The sequence below is a fragment of the Tursiops truncatus genome, chromosome 6 (assembly GCF_011762595.2).
Source record: "Tursiops truncatus isolate mTurTru1 chromosome 6, mTurTru1.mat.Y, whole genome shotgun sequence".
Classification (NCBI taxonomy): Eukaryota; Metazoa; Chordata; class Mammalia; order Artiodactyla; family Delphinidae; genus Tursiops; species Tursiops truncatus.
The window spans coordinates 79,570,122-79,586,689 of record NC_047039.1 but is presented as its reverse complement, the minus strand read 5'-3'; the positions used below and the strand labels follow the sequence as shown (position 1 = coordinate 79,586,689).

At 41.1% G+C, this 16,568-nt stretch overlaps 1 protein-coding gene, 1 long non-coding RNA gene and 1 pseudogene across 6 annotated transcripts in view; 2 read left to right on the top strand and 1 right to left on the bottom strand.

Moving 5' to 3' along the window:
* Positions 1 to 12,206, bottom strand: part of MELK (maternal embryonic leucine zipper kinase) — a 78,393-nt gene extending 66,187 nt beyond the window's left edge. For 4 of the 5 annotated variants that reach the window (XM_019949074.3, XM_019949076.3, XM_004311138.4 and 1 more), the window contains exons 1-4: positions 12,072 to 12,206; positions 4,512 to 4,607; positions 3,148 to 3,233; positions 214 to 330 (exon numbers count right to left, since the gene is read on the bottom strand). In XM_019949074.3, coding sequence (XP_019804633.1) covers positions 214 to 330; positions 3,148 to 3,233; positions 4,512 to 4,569 — 261 coding nt within the window. In that variant the 5' untranslated portion in view covers positions 4,570 to 4,607; positions 12,072 to 12,206. Of the gene's footprint in view, positions 1 to 213; positions 331 to 3,147; positions 3,234 to 4,511; positions 4,608 to 5,509; positions 5,764 to 12,071 lie in introns of all 5 variants that reach the window. The other variant, XM_073806293.1, reaches the window with a different exon arrangement.
* A 39-nt stretch (positions 12,207 to 12,245) lies between these two features.
* LOC109552398 (uncharacterized) overlaps positions 12,246 to 16,568 on the top strand; it is a 47,281-nt gene continuing 42,958 nt past the window's right edge. The window contains exon 1 of the long non-coding RNA XR_012332589.1: positions 12,246 to 12,352. This is a non-coding gene — a long non-coding RNA (uncharacterized lncRNA). The remainder of the gene's footprint in view (positions 12,353 to 16,568) is intronic.
* On the top strand, positions 12,378 to 16,564 carry LOC109552389 (large ribosomal subunit protein uL30-like; annotated as a pseudogene).

The window sequence follows — 16,568 nt, the reverse complement described above, 5'->3', positions numbered from 1 at the left end:
AAGGACACAGCAATAAGGTACCAGTTATGAACCAAGAAGAGCGCCCTCACCCGACCATGATGGTGCCTTGATCTTGGAATTCCCAGCCTCCAGAATTGTAAGAAATGATTCTGTTGTTCAGAAGCTTCCCAGTCTGTGATATCTTGTTACAGCAGCCCAAACAGACTAAGACAATGACCAAATAACTTTAGGTCTCTGGAACATACTACTGACCTCGAGAACCATGAATATTTTGTTGGCTGTCTCTATCACATGGTAGAGTTGACATATATGCTGATGTCTCAAGTTCTTCAAGGCATCAATTTCTGTTTTGACCCGGGGCAAATCACTCTGTGACAAAACATTTCATTAAATGAGCAATAAACCTATTTGGGAAGTGCTCCAAGCATCAATATCACCAACTTTAATACTAAGTAGCAAAAGCAATCAACAGCCTCAAAACAATTTGTTCAACAATATAGAAATAAAAAACAAAACTTATTTGTGTGTACATTTTAAAAAGGCCTTGAGGGTTTTATGAAAGACAAGCTCAGTGTGGGGCAATAGTAAAACATCTAGAAAAATTAAAATAATCTCAGACTCCCTTTAGAAGGTTAGCATTCCAAACAAGGAAAATGACAGAAACACTACTCAGTGTACATGCCTTGGCTACCACTTCGGTCCCAGCAATGTCCATTAAGAAGCATGCTGAGCTAAAAATTGGTGAATGTACATTAACGGTATTCACTGTCTCAGTCTTCCAACTTTTCAAGGAGCTTGAAATTTTTCAAAATAAGAAGTTGGGGGACTTCCTGGTGGTCCAGTGGGTAAGATTCCATGCTCCCAATGCTGAGGGCCTGAGTTCGATCCCTGGTTGGGGAACTAGATCCCACATGCATGCTGTAACTAAGAAATCCACATGCAGCAACTAAAGAGCCTGTGTGCTGCAACTGAGACCTGGCACAGCCTAAATAAATAATAAATATTTTTGAAAAAAAAAAAAAGAAGTTGGTTGGGGAGGAGGGTAAACCAAGTTGAAAAACTTTCAAAGTCCATATTAAAGATAGAAATCCAGATATCCATGAAGTAAACAAGTAAAATTTTATTATAAAAAGGGATTTGATCTAATGATCTGTGGTTTAATATCCAATTATCTAGGGCCATGCAACCAGATATTAGTTCTTAACCAAGAATCAATTGTAACTTTGACTATTTTGATATGATAATTTTTTTTCCTTCTTTTTTGGGGGATGTGGGAGTCTGATGACTAAAACCCTGAAAGTAATCAAAATATTTTTAAAGTCCCAAGAAGTAACTAAAATAAACATAGTAACAATAAAAAATACAAAAACAAGTTTAGAAATAATGAACTAATATCATCATATTGATGATTTAGAATAAGTTTTGAGTACTCATGTGGTAATGCATTTTGTAATAACAGTTCACATTTTGTCTGCTATTTAAGTGTTTGCTGTGTCCAAGTAAATAAGTCATACTAAAGTTATAACTGAAGTTGAAATTGCTTAAGGGAATTAATCAGTTTTGTAACCAATGTTTAAATGCTCAAGAAAAATGTTTTTTAATACCTTTTTATTAGTTTAATAGAGTATTGAGCACTGAAAACAAAAATATTGAAGGAGAGCCTGAATTGTCAGTTGATAGGTTATTAAAAATAATTTCTGATATATATCATTGTGTGATTCTGGCATATATTTCAGAAGGAGTTCAAAGAAGTGAGTGATGTTATTATAACAAAACATATTCTCTTTGACTAATTTATGTATGTTAATCAGCACTTCCAACCTTAAAAATAAAGTAACAATTGATATTAAACTCTGTCTCGTCCTAACAAAAAGAGAGACCCCCAAAAAAGTCCAACGTGTCTCATATAAATATGCATTTTCAGTAAAGTGATTTTTATGTTTGATAATTATCAACACATAAAATGTTTGTGCTGTTTTACTCAACTGTATACTAATAATAATTATAATGCTAACTCAATCGCAAAGAATAAAAAACTTTAACCCTCAGAGATTTTTGGTCAGAGGACAAAAAAAAAGATTTAAAAAAAATTTTTTTAATTTATCTCCAAAAAGACAAACAATCACAGATGCATACTAAGAGACTAGTGAATTCTCAGCAGAAAGAGACCAGAACAAAGCATAGAAACGAAACCATACAAGAGATGGTAGAAAGAATTAGAAAAAAAAAGACCACTCAGGATGACTTCAAACACTGGGAAGGGTATATAATGCCCAAAGACCATCAAAAGAGACAGATCCTCCCTTAATAGAAAAATGGAAAACTTTATGCACATTATAGCCAAGATCACAAATTAAATGGGCTGCTTTAGAAGGTAATGAGCAACTCAATCCTAGAAGCATTCATGTAGAGGAAAAAAAGGCTGATTAAGAAAAGGATTTCATAATTTCTAATAGTAGTTAGAATAAATTTTGAGTAAAATTTATTCTTTGAATAAAATTCTGGGACATAAGATCGATCTATACTATAAAGTAGATCAACATTTAGTAAGGGTATCATGAGAAGATAAAGAAGGGAAATATCAATACCCAGAAACACCTACAAGACTATGAAACAACTGCAGAAAAATGGACCCTGTCAACTTCAAATATGTGCCATTGCCCTGTATTAAAATTAAGAACAAAGTAACTCCTTCCCCAGATTACTTTTTTTTTTAATTTATTTATTTATTTATTTGGCTGCATTGGGTCTTCATTGCTACGCACAGGCTTTCTCTAGTTGCGGCGAGCGGGAGCTACTCTTTGTTGCAGTGCGCAGGCTTCTCATTGCGGTGGTTTCTCTCGTTGAGGAGCACGGGCTCTAGGCACGTGGGCTTCAGTAGTTGTGGCTCGCGGGCTCTAGAATGCAGGCTCAGTAGTTGTGGCGCACAGGCTTAGTTGCTCCGTGGCATGTGGGATCTTCCTGGACCAGGGATTGAACCCATGTCCCCTGCACTGGCAGGCAGATTCTTAACCACTGCGCCACAAGGGAAGTCCCCAGATTACTTTTTAAAACCATAGATTTATACATAACTGGCTATGGAAATATTATTCTAATAAAAGAGCAGTAACTAGAACATTAGAGCAAATTCAAGTTTTAATTCACAAAACTGATCTATAAATATTTTTTAAGTAATGTTAAACTTACCCCTAGTGCATTTTTATCCATGATTTTTATAGCTACCAGTTCTCCAGTGAGGATATGGAAGGCAAGTTTGACCTTTGCAAAGCCACCTAAGTATGGGAAAATGTATTATGAAGAGAGAAGCAAACTAACTTAAATATCATCATCAGAGCAAACAGAACTCAGGCACAAAAAACCTTTCCACATACTTTTATAAGGGTCTATTGATCTATATTTTTCTGAAGTTTGTGGCCCTTTCTTCTTGTTGCTTCCAAAGTGTTGGCCATGATCCTAGCCTCTCCTCATCCAATGACTAACTAAAGACTCTTTGCCATGATAGGATATCTTTAATTTTGCAATGAAGAAGTAGGAAAAAAGGATTCATTCTCTAGAAATTTGTTTTATAATTAACATTGCAATTAAACCTGCTTTATAATTAACATTGCCAGAACACAATATGAAGTTGGAGAGACAAAAGACAAGTAATATGAAATTTCCATTCAGTGTTAAAACTGTAAAAATAAGCAATTATGTTTCAAAACTGGCTCAAAAGCTGGATAAAGGTCTACATTTAGGTATCTAAAAGAAACCGCCAGCTGAGCGCTTCTAGAAAGAAGCTCCTGGTAGTTCCTCCCATGGTCTTCCTCATCTCAGTAAATGGCAACTCCATCTTCCCAGGTGCTCAGGCCAAAAATCCAGAAGCCATTTTTAGCCCCTCGCTTTTGTCTTACACCACATATCCAACCCTCCAACAAATCACACTGGCTCTGTCTTCAAAAATATATTAATGTTTACCTTGGGAGAAAGGCAGCAGGCACTGACTAGAAATTTCTATGTCCTGATCTGAGCAGGGAACATACAGGTATATGTGTACAAAAACTCCATCAAAATTAGCACACTTTGCTTATTTTACTATGTTATGCCTCAATATACTATACTTAAATGTACATATGTGTGTATATGTCTGTATACAGAATCTCACTCCTTTCTATACACAGAATCTCACTACCTTCAATTCTATCACCATCCAAGTCACCATCATCTCCAGTAACACTCACCTAAATTATTGCAATAACCTCCTAACATCTATGTTTTTCCATCCTTGCCCTCTCCCAGCCAGTCTTTTCACAACCAAGCAGCCAGAGTGAACCTTAAAAACAAAAGGTCAGACCACTACTTGGCTCAAAACTCTCTAGTGACTTTTATTCTAAATAAAATGAACCACAAGGCCCCTCCTACAATTCTCCTCTCTCTTGCTCCACTTTTTCTTACTAAAATAGGTTGAAGAATTTTAAAACTACATAAGTTAGGCTAAAAAGCTCTTGGCTGCCCAAATACACTATACTCTCAAATAGATGACCTATCCTCTCCAAGAAGAAAATAATTACCTGTCCCAACAGTTTCATATAATTCATAGTATTTGAGAAGTTCATCATAATCTTTCATAGTCCTCCTGGAAGTTTACTCAAAATTATAAAAAGAACCTGTAAGACAAAAACAAAAACAGTACATGATCAAAAAAGGAACTATTAAGAGACTATCTCCTTCATTCTTATTGAGATCCCTAAAAAATAAAAATAGAGCTACTGTATAAAAAAAAAAAGAGAGAGACTATCGCCTTCATTCTTGTAACTACAAATATAAATAAGTCTTAGGCATATAAATGATACTGGAAAAACTGATTAGCCATATAAAAAAAATGGATTCCTATCTCACACCATACATAAGAATCAATTCCAGATCAAATAAAGACTTAAATATGAAAGGTAAGCCTTTGAAGTTTTAATATAGTATTGTCATCATTTCAGGATAGAAGAGGATCTTTTAAAGAGACACAGAAAGTGCTAATCATAAAAAATAATAATAGAGAATTCTCTGGCAGTCCAGTGGTTAGGACTCCAGGCCCTCACTGCCGAGGGCCCAGGTTCAATCCCTGGTCGGGGAACTAAACTCCCACAAGCCGTGTGGCAAGGCCAAAACTAAAAAAATTTTAAAAATAGATAGATAAATTTTAAAAAGCTAGCATTATTTAAATAAATAAATAAATATTAAATAACACTGAAATTAAGAACCTCTGCATATCCAATGACATCATTTAAGAAAAAAACAACATAAATATGAGAAAATATTTGCAACACTTATAACAGTGGACTTTCATCCAGAATACATATACTCCATCACAACAATATAGAAAAAGACAACCCCACAGAAAAATAAGCAAATGAAATAAAAAGGCATTTCACAAATAAACACAAATAACCAATAAAAAGATGAAAAAAGGCTCAATTTCATTAGTCATCAGGGATATGCAAATTAAGACTCCAGTGATATACAATTTTAAGATACATGTAATGAGATACATATTTTATTATGCTTCACAACTTACGTGTTACATATACTCTGTTTGTTTGTTTGTTTGTTTGTTTATGGCCATATTGGGTCTTTGTTGCTGTGCACAGGCTTTCTCTAGTTGTGGCGAGCGGGGGCTACTCTTTGTTGTGGTGCACAGGCTTCTCATTGCAGTGGCTTCTCTGGTTGCACAGCATGGGCTCTAGGCATGTGGGTGGGCTTCAGTAGTTGTGGCACACGGGCTCAGCTGCATGTGGGATCTTCCCGGACCAGGGATCGAACCTGTGTCCCCTGCATTGGTAGGCAGATTCTTAACCACTGCGTCACCAGGGAAGTCCCTATACTCTTAAGTATATATCAAATAATTTATAAAAATAACACATACACACTATTATATATAAAAAAGATAAACAACAAGGACCTACTGTATAGCACAGGGAACTCTACTCAATATTCTGTAATAACCAGTATGGAAAAAGAATCTGAAAAAGAATGGTTATATGTATAACTGAATCACTTTGCTATACACCTGAAACTAACACAACATTGTAAATCAACTATACGCCAATATAAAATAAAAATTAAATAAGTAAATGAATAAATAAATAATAAAAAATTAGTTGTAAAAGTCTTAGGAGGTCTTATTTGATTTTTGTCTTCCTGAGTTTTAAAATTAACTAGAATTACAAGACACCATGGGGGTGAGTACACATGAGGTCATACTCACACCAGCTTTGTCTTATTTGGGGAGGATAAGTTCCTAGTTGACTTTAACTAGAGATTAGCACTGTATCTGGCAGAACTGCTAATGCAATCAGACTATTAACTCTGAACTTTCTTGTATTCATTCATTTATCCATACAGATGTGTTTACTGAGCACCAGTGATGTGCCAGACCTGCACTTGGCACCAAGGCTATAACAGAGAAGAAATATTGTTCCTGCCCTCATAGATCTTGCATTCCAGTGGAGAAGACAAAAGGAAAATTAACAGACAATGAATTAAATAATTATAATTTGTAATAAAGGGCTTCCCTGGTGGTTCAGTGGTTAAGAATCCGCCTGCCAATGCAGGGGACACGGGTTCAATCCCTGGTCCAGGAAGATCCCACATGCTGCGGAGCAACTAAGCCTATGTGCCACAACTGCTGACCCCACATGCCACAACTACTCAAGACCGCACGCCTAGAGCCAGTGTTCCACAACAAGAGAAGCCAACACAATGAGAGGCCTGTGCACCACAACAAAGAGTAGCCCCTGCTCGACACAACTAGAGAAAGCCCGCGCGCAGCAACGAAGACCCAACACAGCCGTAAATAAATAAATAAATAAATAACAATATGTAATAAATACTGGGGAAAATAAGCAACAGTGGTTAGAATGGGTCACTGAGAAGGTAAGGTTTAAGTCAAGATCTAACTCAAAGAATGAGAAGCAAGAAAAAGCAAATCAGCCCTTCCCATCACAACTTGAACAACGTTTCCAATAGGAACTGTGCAGGACCATGTAAACAATGTTTCTATATGAAGCAGTTAAAATGATAATGTTCCTTTATTTGACAGACTGCTGCTTTCTCACCAAGGACATCCTCAGCACTACCTCATTCCTCCCACTTCCTGCTTCCTCAGATACCCAAATGCTGAAATGCTCCTGCTCTTTGACAGTATCCATTCCAAAACTGGTCCTTGGGACTTCCCTGGTGGTCCAGTGGGAAAGATTCCATGCTCCCAATGCAGGGGGCCTGGGTTCAATCCCTGGATGGGGAACAAGATCCTACATGCACGCTGCAACTAAGAGTTCACATGCCACAACTAAGAGCCTGCATGCCACAATTAAGAAGTCCAGGGCTCCCCCGGTGGCGCAGTGGTCGAGAGTTCGCCTGCCGATGCAGGGGACACGGGTTCGTGTCCCGGTCCGGGAAGATCCCGCATGCCGCGGAGTGGCTGGGCCCGTGAGCCATGGCCGCTGAGCCTGCGCGTCCGGAGCCTGTGCTCCGCAATGGGTGAGGCCACAACAGTGAGAGACCCACATACCGCAAATAAATTGAAAAATGTAAAAAAAAAAAAAAAAAAGAAGTCCACATGCCGCAACTAAACAAACAAACAAAAAACTGGTCCTTGCTTCCCTAGCACAAGCTCAAATCCTGTAAGCCCCTTTCGACTCACTCTTACTGAGATGCCCAAGATCCTAGGGTGTATGGTTTCTCTTGCTGCAGCAAGCTAAGTATACCTAATTGTTTTTTAATCACGGATGTGTCCCTAATGGTCTGTGGTTGATAGGCCTTAACAGGAATTGTTAACCCAAAAAGAATGAGAGGAAGAGCATTCCAGAAAGAGGGAATTTAGGTGCAAAGATCCCAGAGGAAGAAAAGGCTGACATGCACTGAATTTAAACTGCTTTCAGAGGTACCAGGAAAAGGAAATGCAGATTTGGAGCGGGGACAATTGGTTAGGTATATGGGAAAAAAGAAAATTGGATCTCTACCTCACACCACACACAAAATCAATTACAGTAAAGACTGTAAAGTGAAAGACAGACAATTAAGACAGATAAGGCCTTTCCTATACCAGACCCATAGCTAGGAGTGGCAAGAGGAAGAGCATGGAGATAACAATTAGAAAAGCAAGAATTCGAATACAGTTTCATGGAAGCCAAGAAGGAAGGAAAAAAGCAACACTACTAAAAAGAAAGTTTCTAGGAAGTAGATTTCTAAATAAATTTGGAAGTGTTCCTATATAGGTTAAGTAGGTTAAGTCCTAGGACCTGAGTTTAGGTACTGCAAAATGGAGCTTTCTTAGAGGTAGACATGGGGTGTAAGCTCTCTGAACCTATATAGATAGTTTCTCTAAGGAGCTCTTCTTCCTAGGCCAGTGTGACAGGACAGGACTTGAGATTTCAACCTTGGAAAGAGATGCTTCCACACCCCTTAGAAAGCCACGCAGGAATCAGAGGGGCCCAGGGAAGTGGAGGTCACTGAGTCAGCACAGCACACCAAGGGCTCTGGAGTTCACAAAGGGCTTTGAGTCCAAGACCCAGCTAGTGATAAACTCCTTTGCCTGGTCTGACTCCTGTGCACAAATCTCCTTCTGTGCCCTAGCACTGGACTAGGTATGGCACCACAGAGTTCAAGATCCCAGGATCCCACTCTCTGTAACATTTACAAAGATTAGGTAAGTATATGCATAGCCAAATGGGACTTGGGCAAAGTTCTACCTGGAAAGGGCAAAACTCATACATCTTAATTAATGCCTCTCAGTAGTGGAAACCTGGTGCTAGTGCTCATTTCTAGAGCCAGACAGTCTCCCTTCACCAACAGGCAGGGTTTTAGCAAGTCTGCTGAAGGCTCTATGATTGGTTAAGTGGCCAGCACCATGTTTACTACTTTCAAGTTCTCTGTCCTTCATCCTGGCTCATCCAGAGCTGAGTGGCCAGCATGTTATTAAACCTTAGTAACGGTATGACTTTGGAAGACCTAGAGTTATGAGTTCAACCTCAGGACTGTGGTGAGTTTATAAAGGAAAAGACAGAGCAATAGGGAAGGTCCTTGCTACAGTGAAGATGGGTATCTTCTTAAACTGAAGTGGAGGAAAAAAATGAATGAAATTATCAAAAGCCCAAGAGACACAGAGGATTTTTTTTTTTTTAAGATCCCTTTAAATTTCCTTACAAAATGCCTAAAGCACTCTGATTCCAGGAATCATTTTACTTGGAGATAAAAGGTATGCTATTTAGCAAGTAAAAAGTCTTCAAAAATTTGGTCAGTGAAATGAACACTAGAGCAGAAGTTCTGGAAGGAAAAATATCAAAACCCAAGAAAAAAATCAGCTTAAAAAAAAAGGTTTTAGTAGCAATGTCAAAGCTAAAATAGCAAGAAAGATAAAGATCATGGGCAAAAGACATTCTGATCCAATAAACAATATTAGTCATTTCCTAGGAAGAGGTGGCATTGGACCAACTTAATAAGCAGGTGGAACTTTTAATCTAGCTGAATCTGCATGAACAGCGTAGGCAAACAAAGGAAGCAAAGTCAAGTCCTGATAATAGCGGAAAGCTGGTGATATAAAATGAAATATTTCCGCTTCCACTGGAGTGGCAAAAGTTGTTCCAGGCAAGGAGACAGCAGAGAGGACATATTTATTCCCCCTGGGCACCTGAGACACAGGATTAGAAATATCCTTACTAATTCAGAAACCTTTTAAAGGGCATTTGTTATTGGAGCAAATTGGGAATTAAGTGGAACCACACCCCCAAAAGACAGGAATCATAGGACTAAGAATTTTTAAAACAGGAAAAATAGCAGTAAAGGTATAGAGGTCAACACAAGGCTAAGAAACCTTTGGGATCCTGATGATGGAGAAGAGAATGAGCAGGACTTTGGAAATGGGGGAATGTTAGGCTATAAATCTGTTTAGAAAGTGGTCTGCTATAAAAGTAGGCTATCAGGTTCCTTAGAGAGCAAAGCTCCAACTAATGCAGTATTGGGGCATTCAGAACACAGGGGTTAAAGAGGAAACACAAACAGACATTTCAAAGTTTAAAAACCATGAGATGGAGGGAGTTCCCTGGTGGCCTAATGGTTAGGATTTCACTGCCATGGCCTGGATTGAATCTCTGGTCAGGGAACTGAGATCCTGCAAGCTGCACAGCTCCGCCAAAAAACAAAAACAAACAAACAAAAAAAAACATTAGATGGAAATGGACAAAGGGAAAGAAGCAGGCCTTAGGAAGTATAAGTAAGACTCCAAATTGCCACCACTGCACATGCCTAAATTCCATACAAAGGACTGGGCTATTTCAAATTGCCACACTCAGAAAGAGAAAGCAATTAGTATGATGTTGGAATTCATTTTCCCAGACAGGGATATAAGAGTGTCATAACCAACTTCTTGATAGATTTTTCCCAAATGAGTTTTGAACTTCCAGGTTATGGCCTCCAGTCAACTAGCAGAGATCAACTCTCACCAGTGTAAGACTAAATCACACACCTCCTATTTTTCTTCCTTCCATTTTGTTATCTACCCCCTTCCCTCAAATCACACCATGTCTTTAGGTGAGTAATACCAATGTGGCCCTAAATTGTATCTACTGAATCCAGGGAACATCATTTGTGCTACTGTATAAGAAAACTGGTGTTTACATTGCAGAACTGCTATAATGATAGCAGATTTTACTTGGCTTTTAAATTTTGTAGAAGTGGAGCTGGTTCTAAATATTCTGAAGTGCTCTCCCTGTTTATCCTCTAGAGTCTGGAAATACAGAACACAGAAAAGACTTTTGACTGGAGTAACCCACTTGCTGCTAAAGGAAGTATATGATCAGTCAATGTGGAAGACAGCCTCCCAACTGTGGATAATGAAGAAGGAAACTAGACCCCATACACCTGAATGTCCTTCTGAATGTGACTAAGTAGAAGAACTGGAGCTATATACAATTGGGGTCTTGAACTTTTCTGAGGAAAGAAGGAATTGCCTAGATAGTGGAAGAAAATTTATCAGTAAATTTTCTAAGATAGCAACAAATTGGGGGCATTTTCCTACCAACATAGTCTTATCTGGGCTATGCTATTACCTGCTGTATAATACATTTACATTATCTAGTGAGCTTGGTATGACACTGATGCTGAGGATATTTCAAATGAAAAGTAAAATACAGAATGGCATATAATGTGGCCTTGTAATACATTTAATTAACATACTGTCCTGCTCCCTTGCAGAGGCTTCTGGGAGCACCAGTAAAGAGGCATTCACTCCCAAAGGTAGTAAGGGACTGATCTGGCCATCTGGTTGGTCCATAGTAGAAATACTGAAAGGACAGATCCACTGGTGAGACACGCCCATGAAGATACAGTAAGGATGTTTCTGATTTATCCCACACAACACAGAGATAGAAACCAAAATATGAACAAAAAAGTTAGGAACACTGAGCTGTAAGCAAAACTCCAGGCACTACCTTCCCCCTTTCCACTACCAGAAGAAATACCAATTGTGAAGCTCAAGGATAATTATTCATCCTAGGAGCTAGAGGCCTGATCACTCTCCTGGGACGCCCTCCTTTGGAAGTCTCCCTTTTTCCCACTGGTCTCCCGGTAGGTCACTCCTTTTAGTGCTATAGCATTCGGTGCATATTCCCCTTTTAGTGTTAAGGCTCTTAAGCCACTACTTTGGGAAGGTGAAGGAAAAGGAAGGATTTGGACTCTGAAAAGGGGGTGATTAGACATAACACATTTCCTTGTTTACTGAACTGCCTAGTAAATTGAGTTGTACGAACAGAAATAACTCGAAACCCTTCTTTGAACTTCTTTCCCGGACCGTCAGTGTCATGGAAACATGTAATGGGAATTCACATCTATCACAGCCTCCTAGGTGGCAAGCGCTTTACCTCACCGATAACCCGGAGGCGGATACGATCCCTATCCCACTTACAGAGGAGGAAACCAGGGATCGGAAAGGCTATCTCATCCAAGGAACCGTGCTCATAAGGTGGGACTCCGGTGAAGTTCCCCAGTCTCCTGTGAGCCAGGAGCACCCTGGGCCCGAGCCGCCGTCCCCCGCGCCGCGCACGGCCGGAACCCCGGCCTTCACCCACGCGGGACACACTGACCTGAGGGCGGAGGGCCGGAAGGGACTGGACCAGGCAGAAAGACAGACGCGCCGGCCTGCCGTCCGAAGGGAACCGGTGAGCGCAGAGAGCTCCTAGAAACTTTTTGGATAGCCACGCTCTGGCCGTTTCCGCCCGCCAAGGGAATCAAACCTCGCGCGCCGGAAGGGGCGGGGACGCAGCGGCGTCTGGGCGGTCGCAGCGAGGCGGGGCGCTGTCGCCCTAGGACAGCGAGCGGGCCCAGGGAGTGGGATGGTTAAGAGGCTTCTGGAGCTTGCTGAGAGGTGAGTTAAGGCCTTGGTCTTCGACCTGGAGTGCCCCTCCCCGGAGGGCACGTGAAGATTTTCGTGGTGTCGTGAGCATACAAAGTTTTTACGTAATTCAACTTTAAGTTCTCTTTCCTAAAATTGATTTGCAGAGAAGTCGCTAGTAGTCACAGTCTCATTTTCGTCCTCCCCTTGCCCAGTGGCCCTTCTCCCATCCAACAAAAGACAAGTATACCTCTCCCCTGTAAAAATCTTACTAAAATATGTTGCCACGAGGAATAAAACCCCCAGGGGACAAATTGTCCATTAGATAGCTCAAGGTACCAGAAACACCTACCTAGCATCACAGGAGAAGTCCTTCTAATACGTTTTACTGTTCGGTCATTATTTATGTGACTTTCATGGGCTGCATGAATTACTACAATTGTAATGAAAATCCAGAAGGAAAAAAAAATTATAGCAAGAGGAAAGAAAAAAATATTAAGTATAAATTTATATATGTATTTTTTAAAGAGACTTTTTCTTAAAGAACGGTTTAGATTCACAGCAAATCGGAGGGGTACAGAGATTCCTCCTAAACCCTCTGTCCCAACCACATGCATAGCCTCCCCCATTATCAATATCCCCCACCAGAGTGGTACATCTGTTACAATTTATGAACCTATATTATCACCCAAAGACCACAATTTACATGAGGGTTCCCTCTTGGTGTTGTACATTTTATGGGTTTAGACAAATGTATAATGACATGTCTCCACCATTATAGTATCATACAGAGTAGTTTCACTGCCCTAAATTTTTCTGCTCTGCCTACCTGTGAAGTGGAATAGTGTTATATGTGTATTTTTATTGCAATGAAGTGTGCTATTGCACTGGATAAAAGATTTTCAAGCAAAAAAAAAAAAAAATTAAACTAAGATAACATTCTGTGGAACCAAAATATGAGTTAGGAGAAAAAAGAGGGAAAACAAGCAAGTTAAAAAGTAAATTGTTTATTTTGTTCGTGTAATTTTTATAGGATAATAGTGGGTATCAAATCATTCTGGTATTTCCAATCCATTGCATATCTTTTAAGGACTTACAGCTTTACTTTCAGAGGTTTACAATAACCAGTTGTTTTAAAAATATTTACAATTTATCCAAAAATTAAAACCTTTGTGACTATTTAAAATTATAACAAGAGAATGCATGGTGGGAAGCCATTCAGTGTTTATAGCCTGGCCTCCAGCATTATGAGAATACAGCTGAAACGGAAAGGGCTAGATTTTGAAGATGACACCGCTGTAAAAAGCTTGGAGGCAGTGCGAAGGAAGCTTTGTGCAACTCTTGGCAGGAATAAGGGTTAGCAAGGCCTCCGTGGTTCACTGCTGCTAAGAAGGCGCAGCAGTCCTGGTCGCCCTGCCATGAGGCAGAACAGCAGTCCCCAACCTTTTTAGCACCAGAGACCGGTTTCGTGGAAGACAATTTGAACATGGGGCGAGAGGAGGGGTAATGCAAGTGATGGTTCAGGCGGTAATGCGAGTGATGCGGAGCGGCAGATGAAGCTTCGCTCTCACTAGCTGGCCACTCACCTCCTGCTGTGTGGCCGGTACCGGTCTGCGCCCTGGGGGTTGAGGACCCCTGAGCTAGAATAGACGTCTCTATGGTCAAGTAGACACAGAGCCATTCCTCTCTTCCCCACCCGGTGGGGCTGCACATGAGCAGTAGCCACAGTTTGGGAAAGATGGAGGAAGAGCAAAGAAGGAAGATCCCTTTGGTTCCAGAAAACCTCCTGAAAAAGAGGAAGGCTTATCAGGCCCTCAAAGCCACCCAGGCAAAGCAGGCGCTTTTGCACAAGGAGGAACAGAGGAATGGAAAAGGGCTCAAGTTTAAGCAACTAGAATGGTTTCTACATGATTCCTGGCAGCAGCTATGTGACAGGGTGCACCTCAGACGACTAGAAGTGAAACCTCATGGCTTGAAAGTGCCAGATAAATATTCTTTGGCCTTTGTTGTATTCATCCAAAGGATTAATGGGGTGAGTTCACTGGTGCAGAGGACCATTGCAAGACTTCGCCTGAATAAGATTTTCAGTGGTGTCTTTGTGAAAGTAACCCCTAAAACCATAAAAACGCTTTGTAGAGTGGAACCTTATATGACCTGGGGATTTACAAATCTGAAGTCTGTTTGGGAACTCATCTTGAAACGTGGACAAGCCAAGGTCAAGAACAAAACCATCCGACAGACGACACAGTGATTGAGGAGCACCTGGGGAAGTTTGGTTTCGTTTGCTTTGGGAGACCTCATTCATGAAGTTGCCTTCCTGAGGAAGAATTTTCAGTCGATCTCAGGGGTTTTGTGCCCTTTCCAACTCCCAGTGGCCCACCAGGCTACCAAGAATAGAGTGGGTTTCCTCAAGGAGGTGGGCTCACCTGACTATCGAGGAGAAAGCATCAGTCAGGTCATCCGGCAGCTGAACTAAACCCAGAATATTTGAAAGCACAGTGCATTTGGAAGCATGTGTTTTTGTTTTATGGAATTGTTACCCAGTATCTTCAAAAAAGATTATTTTCTACTATATCTTCAGAAACTGGAGGGGAAGTGTCAGGGAAAAGATGGTGATAGTCATGGCAGGCACTTTTCATCCCACGCCAGGTCCAAGGAAACATTCCTATGTATTTTCGGTGTTGGTCACCATCCACCTCTGAAACCAGCAAAAGACTCATGCCATGGAGGAGGGATGCTTTGTCACATCTTCTATCCTGGGGTTTAATGTTGGTGAATGAATACCCAAGCATGAATACAAGACAGCAGTGGACCAACCCCAGGGACGTACTTGAGCCTAGGGGTTCCTAGGGCCTTGTTTTAGAAAGAATTGTAAGTACAATTAGAGAGAAGAGCACAAAAGCAGTGCTCGGTTGTCTCTGCTGTGAGTCCATGTTCTAACTTCAGTGACAGCGTTGTGAGCTCTCAGACTTACACAGAGCTCTAAGTGTATATGATGGCTTCCTTATCCTTGCCTGCAGCTGGCTTAATGCTTTTCTTTAGCTCAGGATTTTAACCTGTTCTTGGATCTATGAGAAGGGAAGGACACTTTCCCCAGGAAAACATGCAGAAACTCCAATTCTGTCTTGGAAGTTTAGAGTATTTGTAGACCCTACTCAGGGACCCATGCACCTTATGTGAAGAAGTCCCGCACTATCAGGATTGGTCACCCAGGCTCTGACCTTCCTAGTCTCTTCTGGTTCCATGTCCTATGGAAGACCAGAGCTTACCAAGGTAGGTTTTTCCCTTCAAGCCAAATGAGTGTTTCCTTTTAAGAACACGGTGGTAGATTACTGAGTCCCTGTGCCATCTATGACTCAGGGAAATGCCCACCATTTAGTTCTTCCGGGCTTCAGGATGGAATTCTCTGGTTTCCCTGATGATCAGTCCTCTCCTTAAACCCAAATCAGGAAAGAGTGAACCATTTTCTTGGTTTGGCATGGATGAAATTAGCAATATTTGGTCTTTTAGGCTGTAGGCAAGCAGCTTAATTGGACCCTTTCCTTATATATTCTAGACTCCAGAAGTATTACCCTCTACCCTGCAAGTGATAATGTAGACCAACACCCCTGGAGATGTTAGACCTAAAAAGAGGGTCTGACCCTGCTTGTGTTTGTCATCAGTGTCCACCCCTAAATGGGCCTTCCCTCTGCTCCTGTCACTCAGTTGCCTCAACTTGCCATCTAAGCAGTTGGTGAGGGTGTGCCAGGCCCAGCTTAAGAGCTGAAAACGTGCTTAACTATTGTGTCCCCTGGTCCTTTAAGATCAGCTCTGCTGGGGCTTCCCTGGTGGCGCAGTGGTTGAGAGTCCGCCTGCCGATGCAAGGAACACGGGTTCGTGCCCCGGTCCGCGAGGATCCCACGTGCCGCGGGGCTGCTGGGCCCGTGAGCCATGGCCGCTGCGCCTGCGCGTCCGGAGCCTGTGCTCGGCAATGGGAGAGGCCGCAGCGGTGAGAGGCCCGCGTACCGCAAAAAACAGAAAAAAAAAAAGACCAGCTTTGCTGCAGTTTTGGTTCATGGGGCGCTCAAACATGTTACTGAGCCCAAGCTCATACTACTTGCCGCCCAACAGGCTAATAAATGGAGAGACGAGTTGTTGGGACAAGGAATAGACAATTTATTCAGAAAGCCAGAAAACTGAGAAGATGGCGGGCTCGTGCCCCAAAGAACCATCTTGCCTGAGTTAGAATTCAGGCTTTTTTTTTTTTTTT